Source organism: Mus musculus, chromosome 7 (genome assembly GCF_000001635.26).
Source record: "Mus musculus strain C57BL/6J chromosome 7, GRCm38.p6 C57BL/6J".
Lineage (NCBI taxonomy): Eukaryota > Metazoa > Chordata > Mammalia > Rodentia > Muridae > Mus > Mus musculus.
In genome coordinates this window covers 34,338,483-34,352,659 of record NC_000073.6, presented here as the reverse complement: position 1 = coordinate 34,352,659, position 14,177 = coordinate 34,338,483, and the positions used below count along the sequence as shown (strand labels likewise).

The 14,177-nt window shown below is 44.5% G+C and overlaps 1 protein-coding gene across 8 annotated transcripts in view; it reads left to right on the top strand.

The window, feature by feature from the left end:
* The window catches only part of Lsm14a (LSM14A mRNA processing body assembly factor), a 45,883-nt gene extending 37,367 nt beyond the window's left edge, over positions 1–8,516 (top strand). For 3 of the 8 annotated variants that reach the window (NM_001360656.1, NM_001360655.1, NM_025948.3), the window contains 3 exons: positions 1,143–1,374; positions 4,678–4,734; positions 6,702–8,516. In NM_001360656.1, coding sequence (NP_001347585.1) covers positions 1,143–1,374; positions 4,678–4,701 — 256 coding nt within the window. In that variant the 3' untranslated portion in view covers positions 4,702–4,734; positions 6,702–8,516. The remainder of the gene's footprint in view (positions 1–1,142; positions 1,375–4,677; positions 4,735–6,701) is intronic. The other 5 variants (XM_017312254.2, XM_030242918.1, XM_011250679.3 and 2 more) reach the window with 4 other exon arrangements.
* Positions 8,517–14,177: the final 5,661 nt, after the last annotated feature.

Here is a 14,177-nt window from a genome sequence, read left to right as displayed (position 1 = left end):
TTGTTTAAAGATGTAGTCACACCTAGATATTAGTTAAACAGCATTTGTGTAACATAAACCTTTTCGTTATCTGTCTATATTATATTCAAATGAAACCAGACCCAAGTGGAAAATACTTCTTCAGAATGGAATCATACAGTAAAACTCTGACATATTACAGTTAAAGAAGATCCAGAAGCCGGGCGTGGTGGTACACGCCTTTAATCCCAGCACTCAGGAGGCAGAGGCAGGCGGATTTCTGAGTTTGAGGCCAGCCTGTTCTACAAAGTGAGTTCCAGGACAACCAGGACTATACAGAGAAAAACCAAAAAAAGAAAAAGAAAAAAAAAAAAAAGAAGAAGATCCAGAAAATTTCTAATTGTCAAAAAGAAATGACTTAGCACATTAAGCTAAGAGCTGCAGAAGTCTGCTGCCCGCATCACATTGCCTTTGTCCTGACTGTAGCTCAGTGCCCCCTGGAGGCAACTGTTGGCTTCAGTGTAAATATGGACAGGGAGGCCTGAGTGCTAGTAGGCTGGATGATTGGTGGAACAGTGTAGGCACTTGCTGGGTTAATTTCATCAGGTCCAGAGATTGAGCTAGGATACTAGGACCTCCATCTCTACCAAGGCTTTCCCTACCAGCTCTGTCCTCTCTTCTGTGGCTTGAGTGAAATCAATCACAAGTCCTTTGGGTCTTAATTATCTTCATATGAAAGCCTTTAGCATCTTTTTTTCTTTTTCTTTTTTTTTTTTTTTGTTTTGTTTTGTTTTGTTTTTGTTTTTTCGAGACAGGGTTTTTTTCTCTGTGTAGCCCTGGCTGTCCTGGAACTCACTCTGTAGACCAGGCTGGCCTCAAACTCAGAAACCTGCTTGCCTCTGCCTCCCAAGTCCTGGGATTAAAGGCGTGCGCCACCACTGCCCAGCTCTTTAGCATCTATCAATTGTATTTATAAGAAACAAGCCTCTGTGTCATGTGAAAGCATACTGCAGGAGTGTACAGAGCTTGCATGCCATTAGAGCTGGGAGAGTCTAGATTGCCTGCTCTTATTTCTTCAATTGAGCTCGAGAAATCAATTAAATGTGTCAGGAATTGGGGCTGCATAGATTTGCTGAAAGATGCACTTTTTGGGTTGATGTGCTAATGTCCCTCTTACATAACAGAGAAAGGAGACCAACTTGGGCTGAAGAAAGAAGGTTAAATGCTGAAACTTTTGGCATCCCGCTTCGTCCAAACCGTGGCCGTGGAGGCTACCGAGGCAGAGGAGGCCTTGGCTTCCGTGGTGGCAGAGGGCGTGGTAGTGGCCGAGGAGGAACCTTCACTGCCCCTCGAGGGTTTCGTGCTGGATTCAGAGGCGCTCGTGGTGGTAGGGAGTTTGCAGACTTTGAATATAGGGTAAGTATAGCTGCATGCTGTGGGGATGGCATTCAGAACGTTTTACTTTTATCTATTTTCGCAGAATCATTTTTAAAACATTAGAATAACTTTTAGTTTAACTTCCTGGAGAATATACATGTATGATTAGATTATTTATTTTAATTTAAAGGACAGTGATTTCTTGGCTAATGAATAGGAAAGAGCTGAGTGTGGGTGATGCATGCCTTTAATCTCAGCACTGGAGGATCTCTGAATTCCAAGACAGCCAGAGCCACATAGTGAGACTTGTCTCAAAGAAAAAGAATAATATATTAAGTAATTAAATCGTATTGGACTAAGCAGTAGCTGGAGTGCTGCCTGAAGCCTAACTGCTCTTTCAGCCAAAGGAAGGAAGAATAGGAAGGTGACGGTTTGTCTTTTTATTAGAGCCATGAGTCTAGATATCATGAACCAGGAAAATCTCTTAAACACTCCCTCCACACAAGAAAAAAGGATGATCTGCTATGCCAAGCGTGGTGGCGCACACCTTTAATCCCAGCACTTGGGAGGCAAAGGCAGGCGGATTTCTGAGTTCGAGGCCATCCTGGTCTACAAAGTGAGTTCTAAGGGCCACTAAAGCTGTATAATAAAAAATGACTGTAGTATCGCCTTTATTTCATATTACTAGATTTTTACACTTTAATATCAAAGGAAGCAATGCAAACCTGTACATCTGAGGGCATTGGTGTTCCCGTAGTAGTGAGTGAGAAACAGGCATGGTGCTGAATGTTTTCACACTAACTCATTTAAGCCTCATGTCAGCTCTGTGAGATGGGTTCTATTATTATCTAACTTTTACAAAGAAACAGATACAGAGATATTAAGTAGCCTGTCCAAGGTCACAGGAGCAGAGAGGGATGATCCTGAGTACTGAGCCGAGCAGGTTGGCTCTTGAGTCACTGCTCTTAATATAGGTTTGTAGGGAACTCACTTGGCTCCTGTCTTCTTTGTAAGGCGTGCTCTCGAGAACCATCGGGTATATTAGCATTCACCAACAGCTGTGGGAGAACTCTGTGGCTCTACGCAGTGTTTTTGTGTACAGTCTATCCAGTGAAAGAGGCCAGTTAATAAGGAAGCATTGCAGCTATCTTATTAAAGGGTCCTAGTTTATTGTCAAGGAAAGAAAATAGAAAAGGGCAAAATCCTGTTATACAGAGAGCCACTGATAATAACAAAAGACAGTTGCAAAAATTTGCTGATAGGAGTTTTGTTGTCCAGTTTTTAAAACCAGCCATTGTTGAGGGTCTATGTGGAAGGACGTTGGTATTCGTGGCTTTGGGACCAGCTATGTTGATTTTAATATCTTGGATATTGTGCCCAGCCACACAATTACAAGACCCCTTCAGAGCTCAGAGCTCCTCACATCATGGACTGCTCTTGCTTATCTGGTGTCTTAGAGTTACCAGTGACCCCAGCATAGCTCAGTAGTTCTTCCTCAAGTGGAGTACTTGACACTGATGATTAGCCACTGACTTGGGGTTTGTCTTTCCTTCATTCCTTTCTCTCTTTTTCCTTTTGAGACAGGGTCTTCCTGTGTAGCCCTGGATGTCCTGAAACTCATTATGTAGACCAGGCTGGCCTCAAACTCACAGACCCCAGACTCTGTGACTAAAGCTGTATGACACCCTGTCTAGCCTTAATTTCTTTAATACTCTTCGATTTTGTCTGAAACATTCTATATGTCGTTTCATGATCTGTTTCTCTCTCCTCATCAGAAATCTAGTATTGTGTCTAGTCCTGTTGACTGTGGGGCCACCCTCTGCAGCCTTGTGCGTTTTTGAGTGCCCACAATATTCTTATCTAGAGTTGTGTTTGTTTGTTTGTTTGTTTTTTCTCTTTCTAACTTACAATTTCCTCCCTCCCTTCCTTCCTTGCTTCCTTCCTTCCACCTAATGCTGCCTAGAATGTTTAGGGATTGGTAGAAGGTATCTTACACACAAAGTCAGAATCCCAGTAGCCAAGGCTGGCCTCAAATTTCTGTGTAGTTGAAGGTGATCATGAACTTCTGATCTTCTTGCCTCTGCCTCCCAAGTGCTGGAGTTATACGTGTGGGCCACCATACCTGAGTTTTGTGTGATAGGGATTGAGCTCAGGGTCTCACGAATGCTAGGCAAGCACTCTTTCAACTGAGCTATACCCCAGTCTTCAGTATTCTTGAGAGAGAAGGTGAGTGTGAGCTGCTGTGTGTATGCTGGTGTGCTCACAGTCACCCATGTGTGCTTTCTTGCTCAGATACTTTCACTCCCTCTTCTGTGAGTTTGCCTACTTGTTGTTTTGTCTCACATATTGCTTCTGCCGTATATTTCTTGGGTCCCACCTACTTTGTGTCCTTAGACTGACCTTGCCCCTTTTCTGGGTTGTTCTGGGTAAACCATTCATATGTGACCACCTCACTACATCCATTAATTTGGAATGCCAACTATATGACGCCCACAGATGAAATTCCTGACAAGTAGTTTATGACAGGAAGGGTTCCAGGGAACGACCCACCCAGGGAGGGAAGGCACAGCAGTGGGTGCTTGAGGAGGCTGCTCACACGACACCAGCAGCTGGGAAGTAAAGACAGTTGAGTGCTGCTGCTCAGGTCTTCCTCTTCTCAGTTCAGGACCCCAAGCCCGTATTCATTCTCACCCCCAGCCTCAATCCTGTCAAACAGACAATCAGGATTAGCCATCACACCTAAACTCCCTTAGACATTTACAGTGATTCTCATTGTGAAACGAGAAGCTTTGTCCTGGAGCACTGAACTCTTTTCTAAAGCATTATGTCCTGCTAAACCCCCGGAGTGGAAGTTGCTGCTCTGGGCAGCCTTACTAAGATCAGCTGGTTTAGTGTATGAGCACTGACTGGTGTGAGTGTCAGTAAGAAAGGGGATGTCTGGATTGGGATATGAGTGTAGTCAACTTCTTTCTCATATGCTACTGTTAAGTAGTTTCAGTGACTGTGGTGGGTAATACATTTGAGTCTTATATTCAGTCAGAGATCCTGAGACAATGAGGAATTTGGAATGGAGACTGGAGGTGACTCAGTTTGGTTACCAACACCCATGTCATATCTGCCTGTAACTCCAGTGCCAGGCAGTCCTCTGGCTTCCACAGGCATGCATACACAGAGAGACAAATGATATATATGGAGGTTTTTTTGTTTCTGTTTTTAAATTTGGGCGGGTGTGGGAAGAATCTGAAATGACTCAGTCTCTTTCCTTCCCCTTTTATTTTCTTCTCCCTCCCTTACCCCCTTTCTCTCCCTGTCTTTCTCCTATCTTTTTTTTTAACCTTTCAGAAAACCACGGCTTTTGGACCCTAAAAGGTCTGGATTGGTCATACTGCTTTCTGAAAGGTAAAAAAAGAAAAGAAAGAAAGAAATTGGGAGGTGTGAAGGTTGGTTTGGTGGGGACAGAGGGCTATCTTTAGTTTGGTACTTGTTTCTAGACCAGCTTGTACGTTGCCATGTGTGTTTCAGTTTAAAGTAACAGAACACACAGTTTGGTATTGTACCCTCAGAGGAAGTTTTTCAACTAGGAAGTAGCTGACCTCCTGTAACTGGGATGTACATCTGTAAAAATTAGATGTGGTACAGGGTGTGGTTGTACACACCTTTAATCCCAACAGTTGGGAGGCAGAGGCAGAAGAATTTCTGAATTCCAGGTCAGCCAGGGCAGTTACACAGAAAAACCCTGTCTCTTGGGGAGGCGGGGGGTGGGGGGGATAGGTATGGCCATCATTCTGTGTATGAGGGGGATTGGCTCCAAAATCCCTATAAATCCCAAAATCCATTCATGCTCAAGTCCCTAGATACTGTATTTACATAGAACCCATCATATCCTCTTACCTGTTTGTGGACGCTAGGGATTGAACATGGAGCTTCACTTATGCTCCACAAGCTAAGCTGTATCTAACCTGCAGATGACGTAATACAGCCATGCAGGGTGATAGTATGCAGATAGTTATTATAACCTGCAGATGACTTGTAATACAGCCATGCAGGGTGATAGTATGCAGATAGTTATTATAACCTGCAGATGATGTAATACAGCCATGCAGGGTGATAGTATGCAGATAGTGGTTAGACCCTAAAGAGCATAAGTACAAAGAGATTTCAACATGTTTCCTACACATGTAGACACATAAACACTCATGTGTAGTTTTTATCCACACCTGAAAAGATAAAGGGAATGAATGGACTATGTAGTAACTGCGTGTCTGAGAGGAAACAGAAGTCCCTGGCTACAAAGTAAACTTTGAGTTTAGGGTTGATCTCACTGGAACCTCCTTCAGAGCTAGTTTGTATTTCTTATTGGTTATGGTGTTTAATTTTCCCAGTTAAAATTGTTTTTCAAACTTATTTCAAATTTAAGAGTTTTGTTTTGTTTTTTAATTTTTATTAGCTTACAAAGATTTTTTTTTAAGGCCTGATCTTATATGGCTTAAAATGGCCTAGAGCTTGCTGTGTAACAAAGGATGACTGAATTTTTCTCTTGACTACATGTCCATAGAGGCATGCGCCACCACAACTTACATGATGGTGGAGATAAAGCCAAGGGCTTCCTGCATGCTAGGTTAAGGCTTGCGAAGTAAGGTACATCTTAACCCTTTAGGAGGAAGTATTTTGGGGAGGTAGAGATAAAGCTTAACAGTTCAGAGTGCTTGCTGCTCTTGCAGAAGACCCAAGTGTGGGTTCCAGTACTCGTATTGGGCTGCTCGGATCTCTTACACCACCTGTACCTCCAGCTCCAGGGACCCAGTACCTTCTCCTGGCCTCTGCGAAAACAGACATACACACAGATAATACAAGCGAAACAAGCTAAATATATTTTAAAGTTTGTTTTTTTTTTAAATATATTTCAAGTCCAATACTGCTTTCTCCTATCATGCAATTTTAGGGAGAAATACTACTTTACCTTCTGGATTGTTGTATTGCTTGGTAAAAGGTGTCAAAATTTAGGGATTTTATGAAACTTGTTTCAAAAGAGTTTTTGAGTGACCATGTGACAGCTCATGTAACTGTTGTGTTTATAATGTTGGGGCAACCAAAGGTAGTAAGGTCTCCCCGTATTGCAGAGTGGCGTGCCTGCTTGATAGGCCAGCCACTCCTGCAGCCTCTGCTGACTAGGACATACAGAGAGTAAGCAGAGAGTTGAATGTGGACATTAGAGCAGTGCTGCCCAAGAACCAGTAGGACAGTAGGACAGAAATTTTTTCTGTGAAATAAGAGGAAGGGTGTATTAAGGTAACAGAAGTAAACTTAAGCAGACTAAGGAAGAGCCATGGCTTGGAACATGAACTAATACGTCTTTTCCTTTTTAGAAAGACAACAAAGTTGCTGCATAGTCTACAAACAAGTCTTTGAAAATAGGTGACTCCTAGCTCTTCATGGTCCTGGAAAGTGCTTTCAGTCTTTGTGAAGAATGAAGAAGTGAAGTTGCTGTCTTGCCTGTCACCAGCACTGGGTTTTGTCTGTTTTCTGCTTCATTTCAAAGCTACACTGCAGTTGCTTTGGGGCAGGAAGGCTCGTCTTAAAACACAAGTATAAGTGTATGTGGAGTAGCAGATGGTTGTGATTCCTTGTTTAGAGTTGAACTAAAGCCAGCTAAATGGAACTGCTAAGTATTTTTTCATCACTGAAAGGATTTTCTTATCACTAATTAATTGTATTCGGCAATTACTTCCAATTGCCTGCAGATAGGCCGTGATACTGTGTTTTGAGCCACAGAAGGTTTTGTGCGTGTGTGTGTGTATGTATGTGTGTGTGCGCGCGCGCGTGTATGTGCGTGTCTTTTTCTTTTTGGAGATCCTATAATATGAGGTAGCTTATTTCGACACTTAATTAGGGTGCTGGATGGTAGAGAATTTTGTCAGTCAACTATGTACACACAGGTAAATACTGTTTCTTAGGCAAAGGTAACTTTTTTATATAGTTGTAAAATTCCATTATATTCCATTGCCAAAGAAACATTAAGAACTTTGTATAGCTGTATAAAAAGCAACTAATTTTTTAAAGAATAAACGTTTTAAAGTCAGCAAACATACGTGTCCTTGCAGAAGTCAGTGTGCTGAGGAGCAGGGATATGGGTGGGTCTTTCCCCTTGCTTTCCAGGCTTAAGGTTTTTGATTTCCTTTGTACTGTTTGGACTAAAGTGAAGATTTGATAACTTTATTCCATTATCTAAAAAGCATAAATTATTCATGCATAGTGTATGGACTTCGTTTTGTAGCAAATCACAGGATTTGTTCAAATAACAGATCTTTTAAGTGTATGAATGTAAATAATCATAGATGAGAGTGTACCTCGCTGTATTTTCAAATAAGTAACCTTTTTAAGACATTAAAACTCAATATATCAGTTGACCCATTCCTCCTGCTATGCCTGGAATTCTGTTGTGGTAACCGCTGACTCCTGTTTTATGTCAAAAAGATGGAGTTTTCAGAATCCTCTGGCACCTGTAAAACATCACTAACATAGTATGCGGGCCTGTGGCCTTCTAATGACTCTGTACACGGTTGTTGCTAACTGTAAATTACTAATAAATCTTTTTTGATATTTAAACTATAGTGAAAAAGATCTGGCCACTTTGTGTTTTTAATAAAGGCCATGGAATAAAGAGATCCAAAGATTTCAATATTTTTAACTATTTTGGTTTTTGTTAACTTTCTCACTAAAACATTCAGTAATGATAAAGGCATGTGAAACTGCACTGTAGGAGAATTGGACTGCTTAAGGATGGCTGATTATTTTAAATTTTATATCTTTTGTATAGAGCAACAAGAAAATATCTTATAATTTGGTTTCATTGTTGAGATCCAGAGCTTGACAGCTGTCGTTTCCTGTGCGCCTGCATGTGAACAACTAACCCTTTTGTAGGGTTCACAGATCATGAGATTGAACACATGTTTAGGCATGTTAAGCATCAGAGCACGTGCTGTGCTCACAACACTTGTAGGCTGAGATGTCCCAGCCCAGTTCTCTACGCTCGTACAAGGCGAACTTGCACTTTTTCTCAGCCCCCTGGGTCACTGACTGGGGCATGCATTGTCCCAATAATAACTGGCAGCATGGTGGCCCCACTGTGCATCTTCCAATCGCAAGGCTTTTATCCTAAAACAGAATAAAACTCTTCAATGAAAACTCTTCTCAGAGTTCTTTCTCATAGGTAGTGACGTTCTCTTCATGGGAACAAAATGAAAAGCATCTTGCCTGTGAGATGCAGCAGTGGCAATGTCTGCCCTGGAGCAGCTCAGTCATTTTTGTTGTACGTGGTCAAGGAAAGCTAGAAGCCCCTTTCTCTCTGAGCATATGACACACACAAATTAGGATCTGTGCCATGAGGAGAAAAAATCAGCCACATAAACCACACTGGAACGCCCCACTCAGAGTGCACCTCCATGGGCAGATAGATGTAGGAGATACGTGGGTTGCAAATGAGTGGTGTGCAGCTCACCCAGAAACATAAGGCCTGCACCACTACACCCAGTTAATGCAGCACTAGGGATGGAACCCAAGGTTCCATGCATGCTGTAGGAGAGCTCTCTGCATCAACTAAGCTACTTCCTTGTCCCAGCTGAGTGTCATTTTTACGATAGGCTCCAGTGCGCTGTACCGAGTGCCTTAGAGGTTTTCTAGTGAGGCCTAGGACTCCCACGCCTCACAGGACACTGATCAGCTAGCATCAACATTGGCTCATCTGATGGTCCTCTAAGAGCTTTCGTAGAGTCCACACTAGAAAATCTACAATTCCCAGCCTCACCCCACTTCCAAATCCAAATCCTATATATGCACATCGAAACTGACCTTTAACAAAGCACAATGTACAGGTTCTCACAGGAGTCTCTGATGGCCGATGAAACTCTGCCTTCTTGGAATCGCAGACGTTAGGCACCACACCTGACAACAGAAACATTGCTCTACTTTCCTTTGGGGTTTGCTGCTTTGAATGCAAACTTGATTTGTTCCTAGCAGATAGCAAATAAGTGTATTTTGTAATCTACCAGAAAAGCTGCTTCAGAGCACTGCATTTGGAGAGTGAGAAGCAACTTCTTTTTCTAAGAGGCATATTTTAAGCTCTTTAATGCAGTACCATGTCTGCATTGAGCGTTATGGGTGCCTGGCCCATACTCAGTATTTAAAAGTTTGCTAACATTGGAGTGTGTCATGGTATGTGGTAATAAAGGTGAGGGAGTTACAGGAGCCTAGGTGGCACTGCTTGGCTTACTGGTTACTGTGTGCTTCAAAGCCACAAGTCAGGGCGCATACCTTTAATCCCAGAGTTTGGGAGGCAGAGGCAGGAGGACTCTGAATTGGAGGCCAGCCTGATTTACAGAGTGAGTTCCAGGATAGTCATGGCTACACAGAGAGACCCTGTCTTGGAAAAGAGCTGGCAGTGTATAATTTAGTAGCAGAACACTTGACTAATACCTACATAGCTGTGGATTTGATCCCAGCACTACAAAACAGGTAAAAATCAAAGTCATGGGATTAACACTGTTACCCCTGAATCAGAGTCAGAAGTGGGGGCCTACCACATAGCCTTATGGTGACAACTGTCTTGAGGAGGTATCTGAAGAGATGGCAACAAAGGAAGTCATAGTTCTGAGTGTCCAGGTGGCCATCTGTCCATGTGCTGCTCTCTGGAACACCAGGCAAGCTCCTGTGGGAGTGGCCCTGTGAGGTCCTAAGTCTGTTTGCCAGGGCCGGAGTTAGGAAAGGGCCTTGTGGTTTTGAGGTTCCACCAGCTCGGGGCCAGACCTGTGAGCCTGAGCCAGTGTCTCCTAATCACAGCTCAGTTCATATTTAATAAAAAATACTTCCAGATTAAGCCATGAACCTGTCACTAAAAGACCCAAGTCTGACTCCAGGGCAGGCTGAGGTTGATGTTTGACGAAATGCCTTAAAATGTGCTGATGCCGTGTTATGGCTTTTTAGTCCTAGGCTTTCAGGGAAACAAAACAGCTAGACGAGGCGGGAGCATGTTTTGAGTCAGGAGTGAGGCTTTCGGGGTGACTCACAGTCACTGATGCTTTAGGAGCATAAATCTGCCTAGAGCCACTCAGCCCAGAAAGTTACTTCCCTAAGACTGCCAGTCTGCAAGTGAGCAGTGCCAAGGTTGTGTGGAGCCTGGGCCCACGCAGGATGTAATGAGTTCCAGCTGCTAGCTTTTGTAGCCATTCTAGAACCAAGAAGAGGAGCATGTTTACTAGGTGTCTGGAGGGCACCTCTATAATCCTCGCGCTCCCCTAATCCAGGTAATCCTCAGCTGCCAGCCTCCCGGGCCTGTCATTGAAAGTACAGATCCCAGCCATGGTGTAAGAAAATGGGTTAACTGGACAATGGCTCCCCTCACTCCTGTTAGGTACAGGGAGTACCACAGATGGTGGTTTAATAACATGGAATTGATGGTTTCTCTGTCCTTGAAGGCATCACATGTAAAAAGGATGCGCATGCTATAGAAGTTGTGGGAATTTTGTTTAGGAGACAAGCTCTTCCCCCATGAAGTTCAGGCTGGTCACCTTCCTACCTTAGCATCCCAAATACTGGAACTTAAAAAAAGCCTCCCTCGAGGCTGAAGAGATGGCTCAGCGGTTAAGAGCACCGACTGCTCTTCCGAAGGTCCTGAGTTCAAATCCCAGCAACCACATGGTGGCTTACAATCACCCATCTTGAGATCTGAAGACAGCTACAGTGTACTTACATATAATAATAAATCTTCAAAAAAGAAAAAAAGCCTGCCTCTACCTCCTAACTCCTAGAATTACGGGTATGCACCAACCAAACTGATATTAGCATTTTGAGACACGGTGTCACTGGGTGGACATAGCTGGCCTGGAACTCATGTAGGCTGACTTCGAACTTGCAGCAGTTGTTCTGCCTCTGCTTCCCACATTGCTGGGACTGTAAGCATGTGCCACCACACCTAGCTAGAAGACAGACTTAACAGAAGGGAGAGGAAGGACAAACAGCATGCTGCACCATTACCTAGAGGTGTGTTAGCTCTCTGAAGCTCGCTGTTTTTTTAACTTTTTATTCTTTGTGAGTTTCACATCTTGCACCCCAGCCCAGCTCATCTCCCTGTCCCCTTGAATCCACTTTATGCCCTTGCAGCCTCCCCAAAAAACACACACAAAGCATAGGACACACCTCATGGTAGAACTGTAGCATGTGTCACAGTGTGTCTCTCTGTACACCCCTGTCCACACATCTTCACTTGCCAGTGCTCATTTCGATGAGTCATTGGTCTGGTTCAAGATCTCTGGCTTCTGTGACACCATCAATACTGGATCCTCACTGGGGCTTCTGGTTGTCCTGTTGTTGCCCCGGGTCATGGAGATCCTGCAGCTTTGGATCGGCAGAACTGGCCCTTTCACCCGTCGGAATCTGCATTGGCAGATTCCCAGTCCCACTCCCAGGAGCCTTACCAGTCAAGGCTTACTCCTAACCCTTCCCAACACAGATTTCTTATTGTTTCTATCCATATAAATAGGAATGTGAGGTAGTGCTTGTTTGAGTTCCTGTGCATGGAGCCAGAGGACAGCTTGATGGATTCAATGCCCTGCTGTAACGTGTCAATCCGAGGGGTCAAACCCAGGTCATCAGGCTTGGAGGCAACAAGTGCCTTTACCCGCTGAGCCATTTTGCCACCCTCACGGTGTATGTGTCTCTCTGTCTCCATCTCCTTCTCTGACACCCCTTCTTGCTGTGTAGCCCTGGCTGGCCTAGAACTCACTACGTAGACAAGTAATAGTGACCTCAAACCTGAAACAGATCCATCTGCCTCTCTCTCGAGGGCCGTGGTTACAAAGTGTGGGGCTCCCCTGTGTTATCACCATCTGGCTCAGAAGTGCTTGATTCTCATTGTAGTGCATTAGATGTGTGAACAGACCCGACCACCAACTCCACGGACAGTGCTGCACTGGGTAATGTCTAGCTTCTAGTAATTAAAATATTAGTGGTGCAGCCCGTTCCTAAACTAGAGAAGGCTAGATGGGAAGAAAAAGCTGACTTAGAGCCCTTGAGGACTTGAGAAGTCTAGCTGTGTGTATTCCATATTAGTTATCTATCTTCAGTCATTGGTTTCTAATCCCGAAGAGCCAGAACACCCTGAGAGTGCAGGATTAACTCTGAGTCTGACCTTCTCCCGTGTAATATCACTCCAACTGTCATCTGTCCCCAGGGTAGCAGTGAGCTAGGTCTTGCCCTAGAAACACATTCAGTAAGTGTAGTATGGTATTCTTGTTTCTCCTTCGAAAACAAAACAAAAGCTTTTGAGAGAGACATGGTGACACGTGCCTTTAATCCCAACACTCAGGAGGCAGAGGCAGACAGATCTCTGAGTTTGAGGCCAGCCTGGTCTACATGGTGAGTTCCAGGACAGCCCAGGGTAAACAGTAAGACCATCTCAAAAAAAGAAACTATTGAATGACGTGATCCTTTTCACTTTGGGTCATGACTGCCCACCCATGAACACCCTCACCTTGTGAAATCCATTGCCCTCCACTCCCTTTTTTTTAAAAATTAGGTACGTGTTTCTTTTTATTTGGGGGATAGATCCAGACTGGCATTGAAATTAAGACGCTGGCCTCCCCCTTCTAAGCACGGAGCTCACAGGTGTATACCACCACCACACCGAGCTCCTTTCTGCCTATGGGATGTCTTTGGCTTCTGGCTGGGAGTCCACAAGACCATCATTCTTGTGGCCATGGTGTGTTCCTCTGGAAGAATTCCAAGCAGAGGGAAGAGGCCCAGGAGCAGAGTGCAAAACACCAGATCCAAGCGTTGAAGGAGACTTAGGAAGTGGAGCCTCTCAAGATGCGTCCAGTTCTCCAACGTTAAGTATACGGGTGAAAGCAGTGCTGCCTGCCAAGGCTTAAGACTCAGTGCCCATGGCTTCCATGCTGGGGTGGGGAGGACTGGCTACATAAGCACCTTCTGCCTGCCTTACACCCAAATGCCACACTTCCAGCAGTAACCACAAGCAAACCACATTGTTTGTGCAGACAGTGTAGAAACAGTGAGCCATTCTTAGCAGTTCTGGAATTGGGGCATGGGAGGGGCTATCTGGCAGTACACACTTCCAGATGGCGGGCAAGAGGAAGACTCGTGAGAGTCCTAAAGCCACAGGCAGTTCGACCTGCTGCGATACCTCAGCACATCACTGCACACCCTGACTTTGTCCCTTGTCCAGTGATCTTTTCCGCTCATCCCCTCCTATGTAACACCATGGACACACCTGTCCATCCACCCCGTCTGCAGTAGCTCTGAGTGTTGGCTGTCACTCACTTTGGGCTTCAGCTGGTTGGTGGGAGGTGAGGCACCAGGAATGTAACTCCGGGTCTGGGATCTTTCTTTCTCGACTTTATGAGCTTCTTCCTTTCTGTTCCTCCCTGCCAGTCTCCAGCCAGCCCAGACATCATAATCCATCATTTATATTGCAGATACTCTGAAGTCCCACTTGTCTATACAGTCACTCTTCACCTAGAAGGGAATCATAGTTGAAGGGTGGGGGGTGCAGCTTAATGGTAGAGCACTTGCCTAGTGTGCACAAGACCCTCCCTGGTTTCAGCGCCCAGCAACAAATAGTTGGGAAATGGATACTACTGTAATATGAGTCTTCCTCTCCTGGGCCTGGACATGGCCAGCAACACATATTTGTGTAATCACCTCTCTGCAGACAGCAAGTGGTCTGACCAGCGACTTCAAAGAGAACTGAAAGCTATCTGACAGAGACTGCCCCCACAATCTAAACCACCCTTGTCTGCCTCCGGCCTTCCCTGGGGACCCTACTTTAAAAA